Below are 25,505 nucleotides of genomic sequence, written 5' to 3'. Positions count from 1 at the left end.
AACCACCCTATCTATATGTGAGGCAAACTTCAAAGAATTATGTACCTGAACTCATAGGTCTCTCTGTTCTATAACACTACCCAAGGCCCTACTTTTAATTGTAGAAAGTGTGTAAGTCTAGTACTGGATTTGCAGAATGAGAGGCATGACAGAGGTCCAGTAGTCCAACCACAACAATCACCAGGTTTAGTTGACCCTAATCCTAACTATCCTCTTGTTTTCCAATCAAGAAAATAATCAGTCAAAGGGAAAGTTTTGGGGAAAGAGAACACTTGAGAAGCAACAGACATCGATGTCATGGCAACGAATTATTTCAGCAGTGGCTATAGCTCTGCCTCAGATCTTGCAATTGTGGAGGCGGACAGTCAGGCAATAAAGATAGTGGTTTTCAATGATTATAGATTCATTCTTTTCCTTTTCAGGAAATGGTACAGGAAATCCAAGTGAAGTATAACTCACTTAATCACTTGTTCACTAAACTCCATTTTTCAGAATCACTGCTGAAATCCTGCTGTGAATTACAAGTGAAATTCTATACAGGCTGGATGCAGTAAACAAAAAAAATTACAAAAGATATTATTATTAATAAAGATAATATTAATGGGTATCTACTCAAACATTGTCCAGACATCATGGGGAATGGGAATGTGACAACCCAACCACGGGGTTATGCTGAAATACAGAAAGTATGTAGGATTTTTTAAAAAAAAAATAAAAAGACCCAGAAACACCCGTACTACAACCTTTTGGGTTCAATAAGAACTATTTTCTCTTTTGTCCCCAAGGATCATAGATTTGTTAATGATTGGAAGTTATTACCAGAATCCTGAAAAACTCTAATGATGCTGACCATTGGCAGATTTTAAACAGTGGAAAATCAATAAAGGCTCATTCTTTGTGATCGTGCACGCTTGCAAGTGAATATCACCAATGATGTCCCTTCATTAGTTCTATGAAGACACAAGCCCTCTGGCCTCATCATACTGGCTATCATCATCTCCTTTTGCAGGAGGCCTTCATTACCCTCAGCAGGCAAGTATCACTGTGAATGTTTGACTGTTCTCCGTGATCTTTGCATGATTCTGCTAGTTGGTGGTATACTTCCATGAACTTACATTGCACAGCCAATAGAATTGCTTCCTGCTGCTGCTGCTGACAATGTCTAGCTCCTTTAATAGTAAAATTCTTGAACTTCCAGATACATGTAGTGCGAGCAAGAACAATGAGAATCCAATGGGCGTTTCCCCTCAGATCAATTATTTTGAGAATGGTTTCTAAAATTCAAAGTGCTGCTCTGTGAAACCGTTTGAAGTTGAACAACATACCAGCGACAAAATGGGTTCCCATTCACCTTCAACAGGAAGACAAAATGGGTGACAACGTATGGGCAGCATCGACAACAGAGTACTAACTCTGTCACCCATTTAGTATTACTTACCAAAGTGAAATACATCTGTAATAAATAATAGCAATCTCAATAATCACATCTCATGTTGGTGCTTTTATGTGAAATATTTCCAGAGAATCCTCCTGTACATCCAGATAGCGGAGCAGAAAAATGACCCTTACCCGGGATCCATGCAGTCCTGAATGTCAGCCACCCAGGAGTGTTTCTGTAAGGAGTCAATTGTTTCCAGGATATACTCGGCACCATTCTCCACCTGTTCCAGAACAAATCACAAGTGTCTTTCCAGTGGAATAGGATCTCACACCAAAATAAAATCACATACATATTCTCACAGCGTTAGGTACCATTTCTGAGGACAAGTCAGTCTGTGGTTCGGCAGCACTTTATCCTATGGTAATTTGTCAGCAGAATGCTGCTACCCTTATCTAAAGTAGGTAATGGTCAAGCAACACAACTGTATGACCTTGCATTTGTATACCAGCTACTTGACTGTGGGTCAAGAGTACATTCTCCTGACTAGATTTTGAGTTCCATAATCCACATCTAGAAAATGGCTTTTAACCCTCAATTCCAAAAAGTGTGTTTTTTGAAAAAACAGGATTTCGACAGAGACAATAACTGCAAGTGTAAAAACAATTCCACATGGGACTGAGGGGACCCAACATCTAAATATATCAAAAACTTCCAAGCAGACTGGACTGTGAAGTCTTGCAATTACAAAAGGTAACAAGGAACTGATGACTCCCTGCTCAGCAGCAATCCACCAACAAAAGCACAGTTTACATTTTTCCCTTAGAAGAACACACAAGGACAATAGTTAAAAATACCTCTTTCAATTCTGTTGGGGTGGGCTACTGGGACTGAATGCACCCATGTGTCCCTGCTTGGGTTGTAGCATAAGTGTGCTGTGAAGGTCACAGTTGAAGAGCTATCCCTAGTTAACCCTGTATAGCAGGTAAAGAAATTTTCTCTCTCTAAATGCTTTAGATCAGTTAACAAGAAAGAAATCAGCATAAAGGAGCTTCAAGATGGAAATGTGTTGCTGGAAAAGCGCAGCAGGTCAGGCAGCATCTAGGGAACAGGAGAATCGACGTTTCGGGCATTAGCCCTTCTTCAGGAATGGAGAAGGGCTAATTCCTGAAGAAGGGCTAATGCCCAAAACGTCGATTCTCCTGTTCCCTAGATGCTGCCTGACCTGCTGCGCTTTTCCAGCAACACATTTCCATCTCTGATCTCCAGCATCTGCAGACCTCACTTTCTCCATAAAGGAGCTTCCACCAGCCTACAAAATCTTGAAAATCAACTGTTCACCTACCAATATCACCACTACCACTGCAATGCAATTATGTCCACAATGTTGTCTCCTTGAACAACTCAGAGGCTGATCAATTTAACCTTCCTTTCCCACTGAGTCGAGGAAAAAGGCATCCTCAAGAAAGTGACTTTTTCTGAAATCTATCTGCTGCAGCTAACCAAGGGGCTGGATAAATAAGTAACGGACCAGCTCATCCCTCCTCACCTGGGAGTTTAACAGTTTGCGACATCCTGTGTCGAATACTGATAAATCAAGGAACCTTACTGGCATCTGGTTGTAACATTAGACTAGGTTACATTTTAGTAACACTTTTGACTAGGTTAAGACAATTGGTAGAAACATCTGACTTTGGTTTAACTCTTAGTGAGACCATCTGGTACGTTTGATTAATGATGCAAGAACACTTACAAGCTGAAGCCCAAATAGACTTTGGACAGGCAATGGCTTTATCATTGGAAATTGCGCCAAGTAGAACATACAAGTTGCAGGATATTCCAATAGAAAGTGGATACCCTTACCACTCTGACTGAGCTTGGAGAATATCACTTGAGTGAAGGCAATTGCATAGCCTCACTCAGGACATATCCTAATCAGACAGACTCTAGGTTGGCCCATTGCAAGACCCCAAAAGAGAGCCAAGCCTCGGTCAAAAGTTTAAAATTTCCTTCAGGATCCTGGCTAGAAAGCCATCGTAGTTGCTGCCAACACGCAGACTTGGAATATCACAAGAGTCCTTCTAGACCTAAACTGAGTAAGATAATTCACAGGCCGATATTCAGGACAGCTCACATCTTGGCATGTCCACCGATATCTGCTCTAGATCAGTTAAATTGCTTAGCAACATCGAAATCAGAACCAAGAAAGATAAACATCTAGTTAAATGGTCACCCAGTTCTAATGGAGGTCAATACTAGTGCAGCCGTATCAGTGATTGCAGAAAATCTTTACTCTGGAGTCCAGCCCTTAACTCTGTGCAAGACCTCAGGCAGGCTGAGAACCTATACCGGGGAACTTCTACAGATTAAGGATACAACTTCAGTTCTGATCTCTTCTGAGGTTTAGTTAGCAGTTACTGTAGTAAAAGGCTCAGGCCCAAGCTAGATGGGGCGAAATTGGTTGTGAAAGATTCACCTAGGTTGGCTCAACAGGTTTCAATTAAAGAGTAGCTACCTTAGTCCCTAGACCTTCCTCGCAGACTTAATCATCAGAGGAGCCAAGGCCCTCTTGCATGTTTACAAGAAAACAATTCCATGATTCTGTAAGACCTGCTCAGTGCCATTTGCCTGGCAGGCTAAAGAAAGAAGGAAAAAAAAAAATCAAACCATTCCGATTTGCAGAATAGGCAGCACCGGACCCAATGATTGTGAAAAGCCTGATGGGTCAGTTTGCCTTTCTGGGAATTTTGAATGAATGGTAAACCACTTTTCACAGCTAGTTAATTACCTAATCCCTCAAACAGAGGATTAATATGCAAAGCTGGCAGTGGGGCTTTCCTTCAAGAAGCTGGACATGAACCAGGCCTATTTGCAAAGGTGTTTAGATCAAGATTCCCAGAAAGATCCTACAATTAATACCCATAAGGGCTTGTACCAATATACAAGACTGCCATTTGGGTTCTTGTCTGCCATGTTTAGGCAGAGGGCAGGGCATTTGCAAGGTTTACCGCAGATGGCCATTTATCTAGATGACATCCTAATAACAGCAAAAACTAATAACAAACACTAAGAGAACTTGGATATAGTGCCAAGGCATTTTTCCAAGCGGGTGCAAACCTACGAAGGGGAAAAAAAAAAAAAAGAGTGCTCTGAATCCCCCAAGTGACCTACTTGGGCTACAGCGTTAACAAGACTGGGTTATACCCATTGGAAGGTAAAGGGAAAATGATCAAAAAAATGCTCCAGCTTTCACATCCAGTAGCTTAGGTTATTTCTTGGGCTGGTAAATTATTGCAGAAAGTTCATACATAATCTAACCTCCATCCTGGCACCTTTGCATCAACTCCTTTAAAAAAAATCAGCCTTGGAAATAGTCACATACAGCTGCAGCTTTCAGAGACGTGAGGAAACAGCTATAAGCACTACAGTGTGATCCCAAGAAAGATCCGGTATTGACATGTGATGTCTCGACAAACAACATCAACATACAGAGAGAGCGCTGCATCACACATCACCCACTGGTCTGGCAGGAAGTCGTGTAAACTTCGAAGGCAGGTTTAAAGAAATAGCCTCACTCAACACCAAACCTATTTGATTATAGGACCAAATGGCCCTATTTGATTAATGGACCATTCCTCATGCAACTACAAGGACAGGTCCCCATTAGCAACTCAGCTGGAGAAGACTTTCACCATACTGTTCTTTGCAGATAGAAAAAAAAAATCAACCCACTGTACATGCTTCAACACAAAATAGTTGACAATTATTCATTGGCATATCTCACAGGGCAATTTCCTGACTGAATCGGTCTAGTTTTAAACATAAATAAAGCCAGGTGGCTCATTGTCAAAAGTAATGGATGCAGTTTTCATGGCAACACTTCTGCAGTCTCAATTCATGTACCAAACAGAACTCTCCTCTTATATGGTATGAATGCTGATTTTCCCTTTGAATTGGTATTCTTGCCAAGTTGTCCTGACAAAGTAAAGCAAAACTTTCAATAAATATATGTCTTCTGTCAGCATTACTTATAATGTTATTAATCATGTATCTGTTCTGAAGTGCTATTAAATTTATCTAAAAGTATTTGCCTCAAGCGCAGTAAACTTAGTATATATGGATTTCAATCAGGCCTTTGACAAGGTCCCAAATGATAGGCTGCTCTGGAAGGTTAGATCGCATGGTATCCAGGGGGAGCTGGGAAATTGGATATACAAATAGCTTGATGGTTGGAAGCAGAGGATAATAGTGTCAGACTGGAGGCCTGTGACTAGTGGAGTGCCTCAGGAGGTTGGTGCTGGGCCCATTGCTGTTTGTTATCGATATCAATGATTTGGATGAGAATGTAAAAAGTGTAATGGACAATGGACAATGAGGAAGTGATCAACTGGCGAAGTGGGCCAAGAAACGGCAAATGGAGCTTAATACAGATAAGTCTGTGATCTTGCATTTTGGAAAGTCAAATCAAGGTAGGAGTTTCACAGTGAATGGAAGGGCCTTAAAGAGTGGCGTGGAACAGAGGGATCTTGGAGTTCAGGTGCACTGTTTTCTGAAAGCAGAGAGTAGACAGGGCTGTGAAGGAAGCTTCTGGCACACAGGCCTACATCAGTCAGGGAATTGAGTAGAAAAGTTGGGAAGTTACTTTACAAGTTTTCAGAAGATTTGTAGCTCAGGTTGGGATTCTGGATGTTAGTTAAGTTTGCTTGTTGAGTTGGAAGGTTTGTTTTCATCACCATACTAGGTAACATCATCGGTGAGCCTCTGGTGAAGCACTGGTGGTATGGCCCGCTTTTTATTTATGTGTTTAAGTTTCCTTGGGTTGGTGATGTCATTTCCTGTTCTTTTTCTCAGGGGGCAGTAAATGGGATCCAAGTCAATGCGTTTGTTGAGTGCGCTCCGGTTGGAATGCTATGCTTCTAGGAGTTCTTATGCATATCTGTTTGGTTTGTCCTAGGATGGATGTGTTGCCCCAGTCAAAGTGGTGGCCTTCCTCATCTGGATGTAAAGGTACAAGTGAGAGTGGGTCATGTCTTTTTGTGGCTAGTTGATGTTCATGTATCCTGGTGACTAGCTTTCTGCCTGTTCATCCAATGCAGTGTTTGCTACAGTTCTTGCAGGGTATTTTGTAAATGACATTAGTTTTGATTGTTATCTGTATAGGGTCTTTCAAGTTCATTAGCTGCTGTTTTAGTGTGTTGGTGCGTTTATGGACTATGATGCCAAGGGGTCGGAGTAGTCTGGCAGTAATTTCCGAGATGTCTTTGATGTAGGAGAGAGTGGCTAGGGTTTTGCCTGCTTGTTTGGGTTGGTTGCTGAGAAATCAGCAGACTGTGTTGATTGGGTACCCATTCTTTATGAATACACTGTATAGGTGATTTCTCTCTGCTCTGCGTAATTCCTCTGTGCTGCAGTGTGTGGTGGCTCATTGAAATATTGTTCTAGGCAGCTCCATTTATGGATGTTGCAATGATTGCTTCTGTTGTTCAATATTTGGTCCGTCTGTGTTGTTTTCCTGTAGACGCTGGCTGTTCACTCTACTGTGACAACAAGGAATGGCAGTTTGCTGTTGTTTTCCTCCTCTTTAGTGAATTTTATGCCAGTAAGGATATTATTGATGGCTTGGGGGTTTCCTCTAATTTGTTTCATTTAGCAATGACAAAGGTGTCATCCACGTGGCAGACCCAAAGTTTGGGTTGTATTGTTGGCAGAACTGTAACAAACACTACATTGGACAAACAAGCAGAAAACTAGCCACCAGGATACATGAACATCAAATGGTCACAAAAAGACATGACTCACTCTCACTAGTATCATACATACGTATGAGGAAAGTCACCATTTTGACTGGGACAACACATCCATCCTCTGACAAGCCAAACAGAGACATGCACAAAAATTCCTAGAAGCATGGCATTCCAACTGGAACTCTATCAACAAACACATTGACTTGGATCCCCTTACCACCCCCTGAGAAAAAGAACAGGAAATGACATCACCAACCCGAGGAAACCTACACACAAATAAAAAGCAGGTCATACCACTAGTGCTTCACCAGGGGCTCACTGATGATGATACATAGTATGGTGACAAAACGTCTGAAAACAAACCTTCCAGCTCAGCGAGCAAACTTATATCCAGTTATGTTGCAGTTATACAGAATGTTAGTGAGACTGCAGTTGGAGTATTGTGTTCCGTTTTGATCAACTTGTTATAGGAAGGATGTTATTAAAGTGGAAAGAGTGCAGAAGAAATTTACAAGGATGTTGCCAGGACTCAAAGGTCTGAGTTCTAGCTTGTCCAAACTCTCACTACAACTTTTTTCTTTAGGACATAGGAGACTGAGGGGGGGATCTTATTGAAGTATATAAGGTCTTGTGAGGCATGGATAGGGTGAACATACTCAGTCTTTTTTCCAGGGTTGGGGAATCAAGAACCAGAGGGCATCAGTTTAAGTTTAGAGGGGAAAGAATAAAAAGGAACCGGAGAGGAAACATTTTTACGCAGAGGGTGGTATGCATATGGAATGAGCTGCCAACAGAAGTGGTTGAGGCGGGTACATTAACAACATTTAAAAGGCATTTGGGCAAATACATGGACAGGAAAGGTTGAGAAGGATATGGGCCAAGTGCAGGAAAATGGGTTTAGCGAAGATGGACATTTTAGTTGGCCTGGATCAGTTTGGGCTGAAGGGCCTGTCTCTATGCTGTAGGACTCTATCACTGTGTAAAAGTATATGTGGACGGTAAACTATCCAAATGTTGAATTCAGCTCCATGACCTGAATCAATATAGAGCATCCCATACTCTCATACCACTGGAGATCACACCAATGGAAGGAGTGGGTTGACTGATCACTCAAAAAAGACCATAAGAGTTTTGCTTTATTATATTGATTAGTACTGAAAATGTGTTGCTGGAAAAGCGCAGCAGGTCAGGCAGCATCCAGGGAACAGGAGAATCGACGTTTCGGGCATAAGCCCTTCTTCAGGAATGAGGAAAGTTTGTCCAGCAGGCTAAGATAAAAAGGTAGGGAGGAGGGACTTGGGGGGAGGGGCGTCAGAAATGCGATAGGTGGAAAGAGGTTAAGGTGAGGGTGATAGGTCAGACTGGGGTGGGGGCGGAGAGGTCAGGAAGAAGATTGCAGGTTAGGAAGGCAGTGCTGAGTTCGATGGATTTGACTGAGACAAGGTGGGGGGGAGGGGAAATGAGGAAACTGGTGAAATCAGAGTTCATCCCTTGTGGTTGGAGGGTTTCGATCATAATTAGAGGAAAGAGTACTGTTTCCAATCTATCGACTAGCATCTCAATGTTCACTTTTCTGACTTGAGGTTTTTCATTGGGGAGAAAGTGGTGAGTGAGAGTCCATTTTATAATTGAGGAAATAAAGCAAGTTTTAAAATCCTCTGCTTTCCTGATGAATGAATAAAGCGATCAAGTCAGAACCATCTCTATTTCAGAACCGAGAGCTTTTCTCAGAGGGTTCCAGATGTTTGGCAATTGATCAACTGATGTTCCAACATCCTGAGCAGTTCCCATGGAATCAACACCACCAGGACCTCCACATGGCCCCAACGCACAATTCCATTGAGATTTCAGCAATGACCATCTTCCTATTGGACCAGGGCCTTGTGATATATGGTCTCAATCTGTAATAGTTCCAAGGACAGTAAACGCAATGCATTTTTTGAGACACTGACTCAGTTTATATGTATACACTGAGACATGCCAGAAGTCAAAGTTGCAGCTGGAAGCGGTCAGTCTTTGTTAACGTGGTGGAAAAAAGACTCATGTTAAAATGGCTTAATGCAAATGAATTACAGCAAAAGGAACTGTACAATTCAACAATACATTAGCTATTGGACAGTACAAACACCAGAACAGCAAGGGCTTGATCTGTCTTGGACATGATATTGCGATAAATGAGATTTTGTAACATTCCTCTATTGCCTAGGCTTTGACCTATAGTTCATCATTTAGACTCTGCAATGACTTTTCTGTCTAGTCTTTAAATCTACATACCTCGCTGTTGCCTAATATGTAGGCAATAAACTTCACTCAGCTCTAATGGGGGGATTGTAGGGAATTGATATAGAGTAGTTTATTCACTGGACTAGTATTCCAGAGCAGGAAAATCAACACTTTGGGTAAAAACCTTCATTCCCGATGAAGGAATTTTGCCCTAAACATTGATTTTCCTGCTCCTCAGATGCTGCCTGACCTGCTAGGCTTTTCCAGCACTACTCTAATCTTGACTTTTATCTCCAGCATTTGCAGTACTCACTTTCGCCTCGTAGTCCAGATACAAAGGTAAATTTCTCAAGACCTGGATTTAAATCCCACAGCAGCAGGTTATGATATTTCAATTTTATAACATTGTGGAATTTAAAAGTCTAATATTGATTGTTAAAAGAAGGAAATGTGACATACATGTGACCCACAGAAATGCGGATGACCCTTAACCGCCCTCTGAAATGGCCTTCAGAGCCATTTCAAAGTAGTAGTATTAAACCACAAAAAGGTCTCAAAAGAATGAAACCAGACAGCCTACCTGGCAGCACCTTTACACTGGAGGGGACAACAATAAACTCAGTCCTGTCAATGCTGAACTGTCTCACAGACTAGTCAAGCAACAGCCCAACAATCATACTCCTGGAATCATACCTCAAATAATGTCCCCCTGGTTGGTTCAGAAGCAATAGAGGTGTTAGCACAGCAATATACAGTCAGTCCTCAACATTGACTCTGCACCCCTATGAAGTCATTAAGTCAAACATTGACAAGAAAATCAGCTGCTTACCAGCTACTGCCTTCTTTCAGTTGATGGATCAGTACTCCTCTATATTGAATACCATTGAGGAGAACAAGGATGCAGAATGGGGGACTTTAATGTCTATCACCAAGAGCGGCTCGCTTGCTCGCTGCACAGCTGAGCGAACTGATCAGGTCCTAAAGAACAGAGCTGCTAAACTGGGTCTGCAGCAAGTGTCAAGGGAACAGGCAACAAGAGGAAAAAACATACATTTCCTCATCCTTACCAGTCTGCTGGCTGCATCTGTCCATGACAGTTTTGGTAAGAGTGACCACCACAATCCTGGCGGAGACAAAGTCCTACCTTTACATTGAGAATAACTTCCGTTGTGTTGTGTGGCACTATGACCATGCTAAATGGCACAGACTTCAAACAGATCTAGCAACTCAAGACTGGATCTCCATGAGGCACTGTGGTCCATCAATGGCAGCAAAGTTACAATCAAAGTTACTATCTGCAACCTCATGACCCAGTATATCCCCCACACCACCATTTTCATAATATCTGGTGGACAGTCCATTTTAGCCTATCATAAGAGCTTTCTCCATCACAGATTGCAGTCTTTCGCTGATTTAACTCTCTCCATTGTGATATTAAGAAATGGTTGGAGGCACTGGATACTGTAAAGGCTAGGGGCCCTGACAATAATTTGGCAATAGTACTGAAAACACAAATGCTCTAACAGCAAGGCAGTGACGTAGTGGTCATGTCACTGGACAGACAAATATTCTGGAGATCGGTGTTCAAACCCCACAACAGACGGTGAAATCGGAATTCAGTAAAAAATTGGAAGTAAAAAGCTATCCTAATGGTGACCATGTAACCATCATTGGTTGTCTAATAATAAATTATGGTTCATTAACATCCTTTAGGGAAGGAAATCTACCATCTTTTATGTGACTCCATACCCTCAGTGACACGGTTAACTCTCATTTCCACTCTAAAATGGTCTAACCAGGGTAGTTAGGAATGGACGGTAGTGATGCCCACATCTGATGACTACTTTTCCAACAAATGTATAGCTACAATACTAAAATTACCAAGATATGTCCACAGAAAACAGGACAAATCCAATCTGGCTAATAACTGCCCCAGTTTACTTTCAATCATCAGTGAAGTGATGGAAGGTGTCAGTGCTATCAAGCTGCACCTGCTCAGCAATAACTGAACACTTAGTAAGAGTTAGGAGAAAGTGAGGACTGTAGATGCTGGTGAGTCAGAGTCGAAAAGTGAGGTGCTGAAAAAGCACAGCAGGTCAGGCAGCATCCGAGGAGCAGGAGAGTCGATGTTTCGGGCATAGAATTACCTATGAGTTAGTTCAGCTTTTGCTATAGTCAGTCAGTCATTACATCCTTGGTTCAAACCCAGATAAAAGAATTGAATTCCAGAGATGATGATTCCTGGCCTCTGGCATCAAATCCAGGCCTCCCAGTATGGTGTGATGACTTCCTGACCTCTGGTAGCCATCTCCCGGTATAGTGTGGTGGCCTCCCGGTGTGGTGTAGTGCCCTCCCAGACTATTGCAACAGCCTCCCAGGGTGGCGCTCTCAGTCGTGCGTGGCAGTCTAAAGTGATCCTCAAGATGAAGCCTTGTGCAGTCTGGAGCCAGGGCCTGTTGCAGACTGAAGGCTAGGTCCCAACGTGGTCCAGGTTGGAAGACTTTTGTTCTGAACTTTTATTTCTGCAACACTGGACATTTTTTTCCTCTATTTTCTAAAATCTCATAACTAAAGAAGGTGTGCCTAGGTACCTTTGTACCTAAGGCGGCGCTGTACGTGGCAACGTAGACTTTTCACTGTACTCATTGAGTCCAAATGACAATAAAGCTAATTCTATTTCTAAAGGTGAGGAGAGTGCGACAGACACACTGACATCAAGGCTGCATTTGACCAATTGTGACCTTGCAAAACTGCAATCAATAGGAATTAGCGGGAAAATTCTACACTAGTTTGGGAGTCAAAGTTCACACTTTGCCTCTATTGAAGGTCAGAAGTGAATGTTGCCGATGACTGCACAACGTTCAACTAAGTACAGGCAATAATGCTGGCACAGCCAGTGATGCCCAAGCTCAATGAATGAATTTTTTAGACAAAAAAAAGGGAATGGGCAGGCTGTAAAGGGCTTTGAGCGGGAGGTATTCTCCATCAGAATTTCCCATCTTTGACCTGCTTTCATAGTCACTATATTGATATGCCTGATCTAATTAATTGCCTGATCAGTGATGACCACCAGGATGTTGATAAAGTAAATGTTTCAGTGATGGGAATGTCACTGACTATATTCTCTCTCGATCTCCAGGTGGTCAATGCCTGGTACTAGTGTGATAACAATGTTTCTTGCCACTTATCTGCCACAACCTGAACGCTGCCCCAGTCTTGCTGCACGTGTTTACAAATTGATTCAAAATGTGAGGAGTTGCAAATGGAGCTGAATGTTGTTGGCTCAGGATTGCACATCATTAATTCTGGATCTATGATGGAAGCAAGGAGAAATAACTGAAGTTAGGTGAGCCTAAGATGCTTTCTTGAAGAACTCCTGATGTGCTGGAACTGAGCTGATGGACCTCCAAATGACTACAATTATCTTCTTTATTAGGATGTATCATCCCAGTCAGTGGAGAGCTTTCCCTCAACTCCCAATTACTCCAGTTTTGCCAGACTCCTGATGCTACACTCAGTCAAATGTAACCTCTATCAAATGCCGTCATTGTCACCTTCCCTCTGGGGATCAGCTGTTTTGTCCACATTTGGATCAAGGTTGTAATGAGATTGAGGGCAGAGTACCCTGGAACAACACAGTACTACCAATTCTAGACAATGTTTTACTGACTATTTTTTGTAAATTGTGTGCTGAACCTGTGACAACAAAAAAGGAAGTAATACATTTAAGAAAAACGTGACTAGCCTAAAAGTTAAAGCAGTTGCTGCATTGAAGAGCTGGAAGTACGTTATCAACATGTTCACTTGGTTTAAAGGCCTGTTGTGTTTTTTTTTCAGCATTTCAATGGTTTCTTTGCACTGATTTTGATTCGAGATTGCAAAAAAGATTCTTCCCATCAGGGACCATTAAATGTATCATTAATTGATGCTTGCCAGGAAACCATGTAGACATTTAATTATAACAGTCAAGTCAGGAAATCCTTGCCTGAAGCCAATTACACTGCTCCTGGTGGGATAATGTCTGAATATACACACACATACATGCACACACACACACACTCACCCACAAATTCTTATTTAACCATTTAAAATTGGCTCCACTGACAAACCCAATAGTTCATAAAGTGAATAATTGAGTCATATGGTATCAAAACTCTGAGATTTAATCCCTGATGTTACGGAGTTAGATGATGTGAAAGGGTGGGGGAGGGGTGGGCTGTTTAACAATTGACCCCAGTATCCCTATATGTTAAAGGGCAACCAAAGATGTATGGAATGAATTGAAGCACTGACAACATTGCAGAGAGAATACTGACAAGTTGTTAGTTAAACGTAAAAAACTATCATTGTGTAGACAGAGTCCGGTACTGGGAATGTGGAACCATCCTGTTGCATGGAATGAGCTCACGAGAACTCCCTCTCGACATTTAGTCACGTCTTTGTGAGGAAATTATGCAACAGGCACTGTGACAAGGCCTGATTTACTTGTAATGCCCAGAAGATAGGAACTAAGAGATTCTAAATAGTTATTTTTAAATGATATCATCTTGCTTAAGTTCCTTTTTTTTTTAAACAAATGGACTTTTGCTAGGTTCTTGTCCACCGAATACAGAGGGGGCAAGTTGACTGTTTTATATAAATGTTCAGCAGTTACCAGAACAAAAGTGGACTCAGTAACTCCTTAGAATGTCACATTTCCCATTTGTGTGAACATTCCTGTGAAGCCAACAAAAGAATCTCAGATGATGATATGACTCTTAAACCAGTTTGGTTTAAAAGAAAATCACTAATACTCACTCTACTTGACCTGGTGATGGCCCCTCAGTTATCCCATTCACAGACATGAATCAATACAGAATCTCAGAAATGTTGCTAAACTTTCTGATATTGATTCACTGACGTCTTTAGTTGGTCTGCTCGTAACACCAGAAAAGAACTCCTAAGCAGTTTCAGGCTTAGCTAACCTCTGCCTGTGATTTCAATCTTGATGGAATACAAAGTGGGAAAGTGTGAGGTTATGTACTTCAGTAGGAAGAATAGAGGCATAGACTACTTTCTAAATGGAGAAAGGTGTCAGAAATCTGAAGCACAAAAGGGACTTGGGACTCTTAAGGTTAACATGCAGGTTCAGTTGGCAGTTAGGAAGGCAAATACAAATGTAAGCATTCATTTTGAAAGGGTTAGAATACAACAGCAGGGATGATTTGGAGAAGCCAATGCTGGACTGGGGTGGACAAAGTTAAAAGTCACACAGCATCAGGTTATAGTCCAACAGGTTTATTTGGAAGCGCTAGCTTTCAGAGCACTGCCTCTTCATCTGGTGGGTTGTGTGATGAAGGAGCAGCACTTTGGAAGCTCGTGCTTCCAAATAAGCCTGTTGGACTATAACCTGGCGTTGTGTGATTTTTGACAGCTGGGATGATACTGCTACGGCTGGATAAGGCTCTGGTCAGACCACATTTGGAGTATTGTGAGCAGTTTTGGGCCCAGTATCTAAGGAAGGATGTATTGACCTTGGAGGGGTCCGAAAGAAGTTTACAAGAATAATCCCAGGAATGAAGGGCTGGTCATATGAAGAGCGGTTGAGGACTCTGAGTCTGCACTCAATGAAGTTTAGAAGGATAAGTGGGGATCTCATTGTAACTTACAGAAAACTGAGGCCTGGATAGAGTGGACATGGAGAAGATATTTCCACTAATAGGAGGGACTAGGACCCGAGGGCACACAGTCTCTGAGTGAAGGGATAATGCTTTAGAATTGAGATAAGGAAGACTTTCTTTGGCAAGAGGGTGGTGAATCAGTGGAAATAATTGCCGCAAAAGGCTGTGGAGGCCAAGTCATTGAGTGTTTTTAAGAAAGAGAAGGTTAGGTTCTTGATAAGTCAGGGGATCAAAGGTTACAGCGAGGAGGCAAGAGAACAGGATTGAGAAACATCAGCCTTGATCGAATTGTGGAGAAAACCCAAATGGGCCAAATGGCCTAATTCTGGTTCTACATTTTATTATGGTCTCTCTCAATAGTCTGATTTCTGGAAAGAATTCCATTCCAAATAGCTACAACAGTGGCATCAATGTGAAAAATAACCTTGGTGCGTCTTATACATAAAAAGCAGGACAAATTCAACTCAGCCAATCAATGCCTCATCAATCTACTCTCGATTATCAGTAAAGTGATGGAAGGGATCACTAACAGTGCTATCAAGCAGCAAAGCCCAGTTTGGCATGTTCTGGTCACTGGACCAGAAATGTTAACGCTGATTTCTCTCCACAGATGCTGCCAGACTTGCTGAGCTTTTCCAGAAATGTGTGTTTTTATTTTTGATATCAAGAAAAGGCAAGAATAAGGACAGTGGCCAACTGGACTAAGTTAAAAATCACACCACCAGGTTATAGTCTAACTGATTTAATTGGAAGCACTAGCTTTTTGAGCGCTGCTCTGTCATCAGGTGGTTGTTGGACTAACACCTAGAGATGTCATTCAGTCCTCATTTCTAATCAAAGATTAGCTCTTTATTTCATATATATAAATCTCTGATTCTACATTATTCTTATATAGTTAATGTTTTTAATAGGAGGGGGTTAGGGTTAGTTGGAGCACAGGTGATGCTCCGAAGTTTGTCCAAGATTGACTCAGAGGCAAGCAAAGAGAAACAGGCTAAAGGTGTTTTTGAGACCATCAGGTTGTTTCCAGGGGCTCTACACCACTAAGCACTGAATCCCTTCCGGTTTGTCATATCTATCATGACTCACTCTAGTCCAGCTCATTGAATGAGAAATTCGCCAATGATACTTGTTAGGTCATGACAAAGAAAGTTGTAGACTGCAGGAAGACTTCAATGGAGTAGCAAGATGAACAGAACAGTGGCAAATAGAGTTCACGTTGGAGAAGTAAGGGATAAAGAATTTGGGGCTAACAAGATAAGGAAACACAATAAATGGGAAGAAACTGAGAAGTGTAGAGGAACAGAGAGCTTGAAACACACATTCACAACCTGTGAGGCATAAAATACAAAAGCTGAGAGGTTATGCTCAAATTGTATAAAACTCTAGTTAGTTCACAGCTGGAATACTGTGTGCAACTCTAGTCTCTGTGCTGTAGGAAAAATATGATTTCACTATAAATGACACAGTAGAGGTTTATGAGGATGTTGCCTCCACTGGAGAATTGAGCTTTGTGTAAAAATTAAATAGTCTGGAGTTATTTTCTTTGGAACAGAGGATACTGAAGGGGAAATTGAATTGCAGAATGAAACATTGAGGGCTGTAGACACAGTAGATAGAAAGAACCCAAGAGATCCTAGTTGCCTGAGAGATGGCCTTAATGTCTTATATCTGCACAACACCACATCTCAAAATTTCAGTTTCAATCAGATTTTTTAATCAACCAAGCTATGGAAATAACTGAAGAATATGAGCAGGCAGAAAATATTTAAATATTCATCTTACAAAACACAAATGGTTCAATGTATATTCAAGAAAAATCTCTGAACAACGCCAAGAAGGATCAACCTGCTCAATAAGAAAAGATGTGCATTCTTGCTTGTGGTATAAACCTGGTATGAGGCCACTGGGTAGTCACACAATCACCCTTTCCCGTACATCCCACACTTACCTTCAGCACAAAGGTGTTGTCCTTATCAGGCATTTCTAGCGGCATTGTAGTCCTGACCTTGACAATTGCAGAGAGTGGGATGCTGACTCTGGGCTTGGTAGACTGTTAAAGAAAGGCTCAGGTCATTATGTGTCACTGATCACTTCAAACCATCTAGCAGAGTTCAGACACTGACCAAGTAATCCTTCTCTAGGTAGTCCTTGAGACATTACAGGAAAGCTCAAGCCAGATTATCTTAACAGAGTTACCCACCATCCATACAGAGTCATAGATAAAGGGGCCTTCCCAAAACATCAACTCTCCTGCTCCTCAGATGCTGCCTGACCTGTTGTGCTTTTTCCAACACCACATTATCTATCCATGAAGATAAAATTCACACAACACCAGGTTATAGTCCAACAGGTTTATTTGGAAGTGCTAGTTTTCAGAGTGCTGCTCCTTCGTCAGGTGACTAACGGGGCAGTACCATAGGACACAGAATTTAAAGCACAAGATCAAAGTGTCATAAAACTGATGTGATGTTTTTAACAAACCTAGATTTTTCTGTTAAGTCTTAAATCACTTAGAATGGGGATGCAGCTTATAATTATAAACCTTAAGTTATCTCAAGAATGTGACTTGAAAGAGGTTCTGGGATTTACAGATTAATGAATTGAAACCTGCAACCCATTCCATATGATTAAGACTTAACAGCAATCTAGGTTTGTTCAATACATCACATCAGTTTTATGTAACTTAAAATTTATAGTGAAAGATCAATGTCCAATGATCCTGCCCCGCTAGCTACCTGATGAAGGAGCAGCACTCCAAAAACTTGTGCTATCAAATAAACCTGTTGGACTACAACCTGGTATTGTGTGATTTTTAACTTTGGCCACTCCAATCTGACACTGGTACCCCCATATCATGGTTTCCATACGGAATTAAACAGCATGGAAACAGACCCTTTGGCCTAACTCGCCCATGCTGGCCAGGTTTCCTGAACTGAACTGGTCACATTTGCATACATTTCACCCATATTCCTCTAAACCTTTCCTAATAACGTACCTGTCTAAATGTCTTTTAAAATGTTGTAATTGTACTCAGCTCTACCACTTCCTCTGCCAGCTCATACATGCCATACTTCAGAATTTCAAATCAGTTCAAATTTTATTTCATCCTACTTTGTCACTTTCATCGTTTTCCCTGTTGTCCAGCCAGAATTGAGACTGAAAGATCCTTAATACAACAGGAGAATCTCCGGTCATATCAGGCAGACCAGGAATCCTGGCCATAATCAGATCAACCTTTGAGTGGAAGGGCAGGCTCAAGAAGAAAAATGGCCTAATTCTTTTTCAATTTCTTATATCTTCTTGATCACAAATGTCAGCCTGGAGATCTTCACCATTTCCACCAACATCACTGTGTCACATCAGAGAGGAGTGTTGATTGACTCTCTCCATCTGTCAATGGTCAGACAGAAATCTTGCCGGAATGATACCTATAACAAGCAGTTTATCCATTATCAATGGACAAGAAAATGGATTGGAGTGGAACAGGGTTTGATTCTCTGTTACAGGTTTTGAGCATGAAAAATTTACATACGACATCCTCACATACTGTACTTATTTCTCAAAACTTCTCATTTGTATTCAATTTAGAATGAGTTAAAAAAAAAAGCATTGTAACTATATGCACATGTTTGATTTGAAATGATGTTTGTTTGACTTTTCAGTGGTTGTTCAGTTCTATGATGGAGATGCAATATTTGTATACGAAGGATTGCAAAGCCCGTGATCATGTTCTGGAATTAGCAGCTGGGATATCATGCAAACTACTGTTTGTAAAACCTCCAGTTTGTATCCTTGCACTGGATGGATTACTGTCAACCTGTCATCCTGCGTAGATTTATTAAACTAAATCAGATAATAATAAAAAATAGTAGTAAAAAGGAATGTGACAGCATTGGAAGGGGAAACTGGTTAATGAATAGTAAACTGAATGCTATGATTAACGAATGGTTTTCAGATTGGACCTGTGGAAACAGTGATGTTCCAGAGTCAGTTCTGCAATCTCTTAATATATTTAAAAATAATTTGCATTTGGACCTAGAAATATATCAAATTGGCAAATCCACCAAAAAAAAATGGAAAAAAAAAACAGAAAATACTGGAAATGCTCAGCACATCTGGCAACATCTGAATATTAACTGTTTCTCTCTCCAAAGAGAAAGATTTTTCATCAGAACCATTTGAATTCTTTCTGATAAAAGAGCCTTGACCTAAAACATTTATTTTGTTGTTTTTTTCACTGCTGGGGAGTTTATCCACTATTTTCTATTTTCCTTTTTAATTTGCAGCCTCCTCAGTACTTGGCTTTTGCTTTAGTGACATGATTACGGAGTTGTATAGGTGATGACGAGTTCAAGGAAGTTATACAGCACCGAACAGTCCAACCAGTCCACGATGACTATGTTCCCAAACTAAAGTATTCCCATCTGCTTGTGTTTGGTCTGTATCCCTCCATCCTTTCTTATTCATGAACTCACCCAAAAGTCTTTTAAACATGGTAACCATACCCAAATCCACCATCTACTCTGGCAGTTCATTCCCCATGCCAACCAATGTAAAAAAGTTGTTCCTCATGCCCTTTTTAAATTTTTCCACACTCACCTTAAAAAATATGCTTAGTTTTGAACTTGACAACATAGGGAAAAGGCCCTCGTCATTCACCTTATCTAAAAGTCACAAGCAGGTTAGTAATTCAGGAAGCTTACATTCAGGATGATTCAGGCAGGTAACAGTTAACTAGGTGGGGGCAGAGGATCTATTTTGGGAGAAAGAATAAAGAGAGGAAACATGCATTAAATGGTAAAACTGAGGAATGAATTAAGGAGCAAAGTGACTGGAGAGCAAAGTTACCTAATCTTTGTAAGTGGGAGAAGCTGACAAAGCTGTAAAATAAATGATACATAGTAGAAATCTTATCAATAGAGATATAGATTTAAACCTCTACAAATAATCAGCATTGGTTAGACTGCAGTGTAAATGGTTACTGGCATCTTACATCAGGGAACAGGGAAGGTTGTTGAGAGGATGCTGGGTGGAGTCACTAAAGTAATGCTGGGGATCTCAGGCTTTACTTTCCATGGGAGACTGGAACTTTTCACATTACAGCAGGCAAAGAAGACTAAGAAAACTAAAAAAGGACAACAGACAATAATAGATAATAAGAATAAATTGGGATCTAATATACAGTGGAGTGCAAAAATGTTCATAAACATTCGTGGGCAGCACAGTGGCTCAGTAGTTAGCACTGTTGCCTCAACACCAGGTGGCTCGATTCCACCTTTGGATGACTGTGCGGAGTTTACACGTACTTCCTGCATCTGTGTGGGAAGAGGTTTGGTCTAGGGTAGAGTGTAGAACCTGAAGGAAGTTAGAGGTGGGGCTGGAAGAGATGACAAATTGGGTGTTGAGGCTGGAGGAGCTTACAGAGATAGGGGCATACCGGCAGGGTGAGGTTTGAGTTAGGGAGGTATTTATGGGGCTGGAGGAGACTACAGAAATTAGGGGCTTGGTGGGGTGGGAAGGGGGGGGGGGGGGTGGAAGGCAGTGAGTTTCCTCCAACAGTCCAGGTTGGGTGGATTGGCCATACTAAATTGCCCAGGATGTCCCAGTCACATGGAGGCTAAGTGGATTAGTCATAGGAAATGTAGGGTTACTGGGATAGGGTGGGATGCTCTTTGGAGGGTTACTGTGGACTTGATGGGCTGAATGGCCTGCTTCCACACTGTAGGGATTCTATATTATTGATATATTATGAGAAAGAGCCAGACTGATGAGGGACCAAAAGGAGATGAACTTATGGACACAGATTTCATGGCTAATGTATTACAGGTAGTTTTGCTATGACATGTTTTATTAATGCAAATTCACTAACACGATTGATGAATTGGGGACACTGTTGGCAAAGTATGAACTTTTAAAACGTGTGTTGTCTGTAACGCGAGTATATCGCCAACACTAAGCATTGGTTCTAAAGCACGGATTTACACAAGAATGCAACCATCATGATATCGAGCTACCTGCAAATGAATACTGCGTATCTGTCTTAAAGCAAAGGATGTTGCCAATGTATCAATAATGGAATTGTAGAGACATTCTATATAATTTTAAAAAACAAAAAAAGAGGAGCTACTTGATGCTTGGCAGCATTCAAAATGGAATCATTCGTAGATCCAGTTGTGATGCATTTTAGGCATCTGAAGGATGGAAGGGTGGAAATTCTACCTCGACAATTGATATGGGATGGTGTCAGATCCCTGGAGGATTGTCAATGTTCAAGATGGGCAAAGGGATAAACCCAGCAATTAATGGCTAGTTAGCCAATTTGTCAATGTTGGGGAAACTTTCAGTGTCAATAAACCAAGAGAAAATCAACTGTTTAGTTTAGTACATGACAGCTTGCACAAATTTATTAAAGTTAAACCATATTTAACGGATGATAAACTAATGGACAGAGTGGGTCAGAGTTGTGAGTTGATATTGTGTATATTCAACATGATCATGACTAATCAATTATCTAACGTCATGTTCCCACTTTCTTCCCATTTCTTTGATGTCTTTAATATCTAAGAATGTATTTATTTCTTTCTTGAATATATTTAGTGACTTGGCCTTCACAGCATTCAGTGGGAGAGAATTCCATAGATTCACTACCCTCTGAGTGAACAGATTTTTTCACATCTCAGTCCTAAATTGCCTACTCTTGTATCCAGAGAGTCTCCATCCCAGTTCTAGACTCAGGAAAAAAAAGTGTCCTTCCTGCACCTCGCCTGTCTGGTTCCATTAGAATTTTACACAATTCAAGCAGATCCCTTTTATTCTTCTAAACTCTAGTGAATACAGGTCCAGTCAAACCAATCTCCCCTCATAGACAAAACTGCCAATTCCCTGTATCAGCTCAGCGAATCTCTGCTACATTCCCTTCACGGCAAGTACAACACATCTTGGTCATGGAATTCCTACAGTGTGGAAGCAGGCCATTCGGCCCATTGGGTCCACACCAACACTCCGAAGAGCATCCCATCCAGACCCACCGCCCCCACCTATCCCTGTAACATGGCATTTCCCATGGCTAAATCTACCTCACCTGCACGTCCCTTGACAATATGGGCAATATAGCTTGGCTAATCCACCTAACCTTTGGATTACACAACTTTGGACTTGAGGAAACAGAAGCCCCCGAAGGAAACCCTTGCAGACAGAGTTTGCAAACTCTACATAAACACCTAAGGATGGAATCGAACCTGGACCCCTTTCACTGAGGCAGCAGTGCTAACACTGTCACCATATTCCTCGTCTAATAGCCAACTTCTGCTAGCTGTTAGGTGAAATGTCTATAGAGCCATTTTGATGAGGAACAGCCTTCAATTAATTTCCAGGTCCTGCCTCATAAATAAACAAAAAGCTTGTTTGGTCTGTTATTCTAACACAAGCGGTCACCCACACTCCAAAAATTCAACTTTAGCTCACCAATATTAACAAGAGAATAAAATAAAAATAATTTATTAACAACATTTAAAAAACATTTGGATATTATGGAAAGGATTAGAAGTATATGGGCCAAGTGCAGGGAAATGGGATTAGCGTGAATGGCCAGCATGGACCAGTCTGGGCCTGAAGGGCCTGACTTCATGCTGTAGGATTCTATGACTCCAATGAAAAATCAGTGTGGATTCTAACAATGAATTAAATGGTACAATTTCAAATGAGAGGCAGAAACATATATGGAAAACAATTTGAGATCGTAGTTTAAAAAAAAAGAGGATCTTTTGTACCATAAAAGGTGTCACTGGTACTCTCCAGAACAAATCTCTATCTCCCCGTCGATGCCCATAGGTACTGAAGCTTAAAGGCTCCCTTGCCAGTTGTGGCATTTTTCATTTTCCAGATAATAAATGAATTATGTGCAGGTGAAGAGTCACAGGATGTTAAAAAAAGACAGCTTCTGCATAAATAAAATGAAGTGCCACTGTTAATCTGTTACTGAGCTGGCAAATAAAACTGTGATAGCTATCAACAGCACTTGATGGGAATGCATAAGTCTATGAGGACATCATTCGCTGTCGGCTTTTAAATTGTAGCAAAAAGGTGAACAAAGGAGGCACTGTTTAATCCAGCAAGATTTTCACAATAGCCCAATCTTAGCTTTTATGCAGTATTGAGGAATTGTGAATTCTCCAGTCAACACAGTGTCTATGAACAGTTCTGAAGAATACCAATACTGTACGTTGCTGTACATAACAACATACCAGAACTTTGTGACTGAAAATAATTGGAGCCTCTCTGGAAAAACCAGAGAATAGAGTGCCTTCTATCATTAACAGAGTCAAAGTGAACATTATCACAGCTAGGATAGTCCAAAAATACACACTGGTCTTGTTCTTGACAGAAGGAGCTTCAATCCATACCGGACAAGCTTCGGAGACTATTTCTATGTCAACTTGCCACTTTTGTTGAGGAACAGTTTTATTGATTTATCTGTGTTTCCCAAGGAAGAATCAGCTTTTCTGTAATTACTTGTTACAGAGATTTCAAATCAGATCAGTTTTAATATTGGGCTGAAGATATTGTGCCATATCAGGGAAGGGAAAGGTAACCTGGACACTGTACTCCAAGAGACAGTCACACCCCTCAAATTAGGTCATTGAATCTTGGTCTATGATTAGCAACAGGAAAGGTGCGATTGTAGGTGAGGCAGGTTTGGGGACCCAATGAGCAGCTCTCAAGGAGCCTCAGTCCCTGCAATTATCCAACTGTGATGAGGTTCTTGCATCCTGTGAGGATGAGAGTGAGGATTGCTGTGACAATGAGTGAACTGACAATGGTACTGTGGTACAGGGAGCCATTCAAGTGGGGGCAGGAAACAGGAATGCAGTAGTGGTAGGGGGACAGTATAAATTAGGGAGATAGATATTGCTGTCTGCAGTAATGGGCAGGAGTCCTGAATGCTGTATTGCCTGCCTTGTGCCAGGGTTAAGGACATCTCCTTGGGAACTGGAGAAGAATTTAGAGCAGGAGGGGAGAGATCCACTTATTGTCATCCACATTGGTTAGGGTTACAAATGAGGTTTTGCTGAAACATTTGGAACATTTAGTCAGGAGCTAAAATGCAGATGGTAATCTCCAGATTATGACCTGAGCAACAGTTAAACTGCAGACAGTAAATAAAATATAAGGAGATAAAGATATGGCTTAAACCAGTGTGGGTTTCATGGGGCACTGGCACAGAAGAGTCTGCACTGACATACTTACACTAGTCCCATTTTGCCACACTGGACCAATCGACTTGAATGTTATGACATTTTGGGTGCTCACCTATGTATGTTTTAGAAGGTTGTGAGGTTTCCCACCTCAACAACCTTTCCCAGACAGTGTATTCCAGGTTCCCACCAAGCTCAAATCTCCTCTAAACCTGCTTATAATTATGCCCCTTTGGATTGATCCTTCAACTAAGCTGCTTCCTATTCACCCTGTTCATGTCCCACAATCTTATACAGCTCTATTAAGTCCCCACCAACCTCCTTTGCTCCTAATAAATTAATCCGACCTTATTCAGTCTTTCCTCATAGCTAAACCACTCAATCCCAGGCAACATCCTGGTGAATCTCCTCCACACTTCCTGAAGTATTAGCACATCTTTCCAAGAGTGTGGTGACCAGATCTGCACACCAGATGTGGCCTAACTCAAAGTATTGTACAGCTCCATCTCCCTGCTCTTATAATCTATGCCTTGATTTATCAGCAGCCTCAAGGAAGAAGTTTGGCTTGGTAATGTTATCTCAGTTTGACATCCTGACAATCTGCAAATCCTCGAGTACCAGACGTGTGACATGAAGCCCACAGACAGCGTAGCGTCCTAATCAGTCCTGCTCTCTATCATGGAGGTCTTAGATGACAGCATGCAGGAGAGACTTGTGACGATGCAGTCACTTTAAAAAGGTTATTTTGTCCTTGGCTTTTTTTGAAGAGAGGTCATAAAGGCAGAGGGGCTGAAGAGTCTAGTTTAACAATGGAAGGGGAGTGGCCAGTTCTCAGAGTTCAGGTATTTTTCTAGTTTTTAAGCTGTTGCTGTCACACGATGAGAGAGTGTCCAGGGGAGTTTCAAGCTGCAGTAAAGAATTCCTCTGGCTTTCTTCTGAAATCTCAGACTGCTGCTCCCTGCAAGAATCTGCATTTGAATTTACCTTTTTGCCAAGGGGTGCGTTTATGGGATGTTACTGCATTGCAACAGTTAATTAGTAATAGTTACTGTATGGGGTTGGTGAGGTTTTCCAATAGGTAGTTTGGCGCACCGACCTTTACAGCGCTGAGGCTAAACGCCAGCTCGCGGACACCTCCTCCTACTGCCCCCTTGACCATGACCTCACCTCCCACCACCAAACCATCATCTCCTAGACCATCCATAACCTCATCACCTCAGGGGATCTCCCATCCACCGCCTCCAACCTCAGTCCCACAACCCCGCACCGCCCGTTTCTACCTCCTGCCCAAAATCCACAAACC

At 41.5% G+C, this 25,505-nt stretch overlaps 1 protein-coding gene across 6 annotated transcripts in view; it reads right to left on the bottom strand.

Moving 5' to 3' along the window:
- LOC122564180 (SH2B adapter protein 2) overlaps window positions 1-25,505 on the bottom strand; it is a 120,906-nt gene that overhangs the window by 41,422 nt on the left and 53,979 nt on the right. For all 6 annotated transcript variants that reach the window (XR_006315836.1, XM_043718864.1, XM_043718863.1 and 3 more), the window contains 2 exons: window positions 16,957-17,058; window positions 1,570-1,661 (listed from right to left, as the gene is read on the bottom strand). Coding sequence is in view for 5 of the 6 variants with exons in the window: in XM_043718864.1 (XP_043574799.1) it covers window positions 1,570-1,661; window positions 16,957-17,058 (194 nt within the window). In the remaining variant the exon portion in view is untranslated. The remainder of the gene's footprint in view (window positions 1-1,569; window positions 1,662-16,956; window positions 17,059-25,505) is intronic.

The sequence above is a fragment of the Chiloscyllium plagiosum genome, chromosome 28, assembly GCF_004010195.1.
Source record: "Chiloscyllium plagiosum isolate BGI_BamShark_2017 chromosome 28, ASM401019v2, whole genome shotgun sequence".
Lineage (NCBI taxonomy): Eukaryota > Metazoa > Chordata > Chondrichthyes > Orectolobiformes > Hemiscylliidae > Chiloscyllium > Chiloscyllium plagiosum.
Note: the sequence above shows the minus strand (reverse complement) of the source record. Positions and strands in the feature narration are given on the sequence as shown.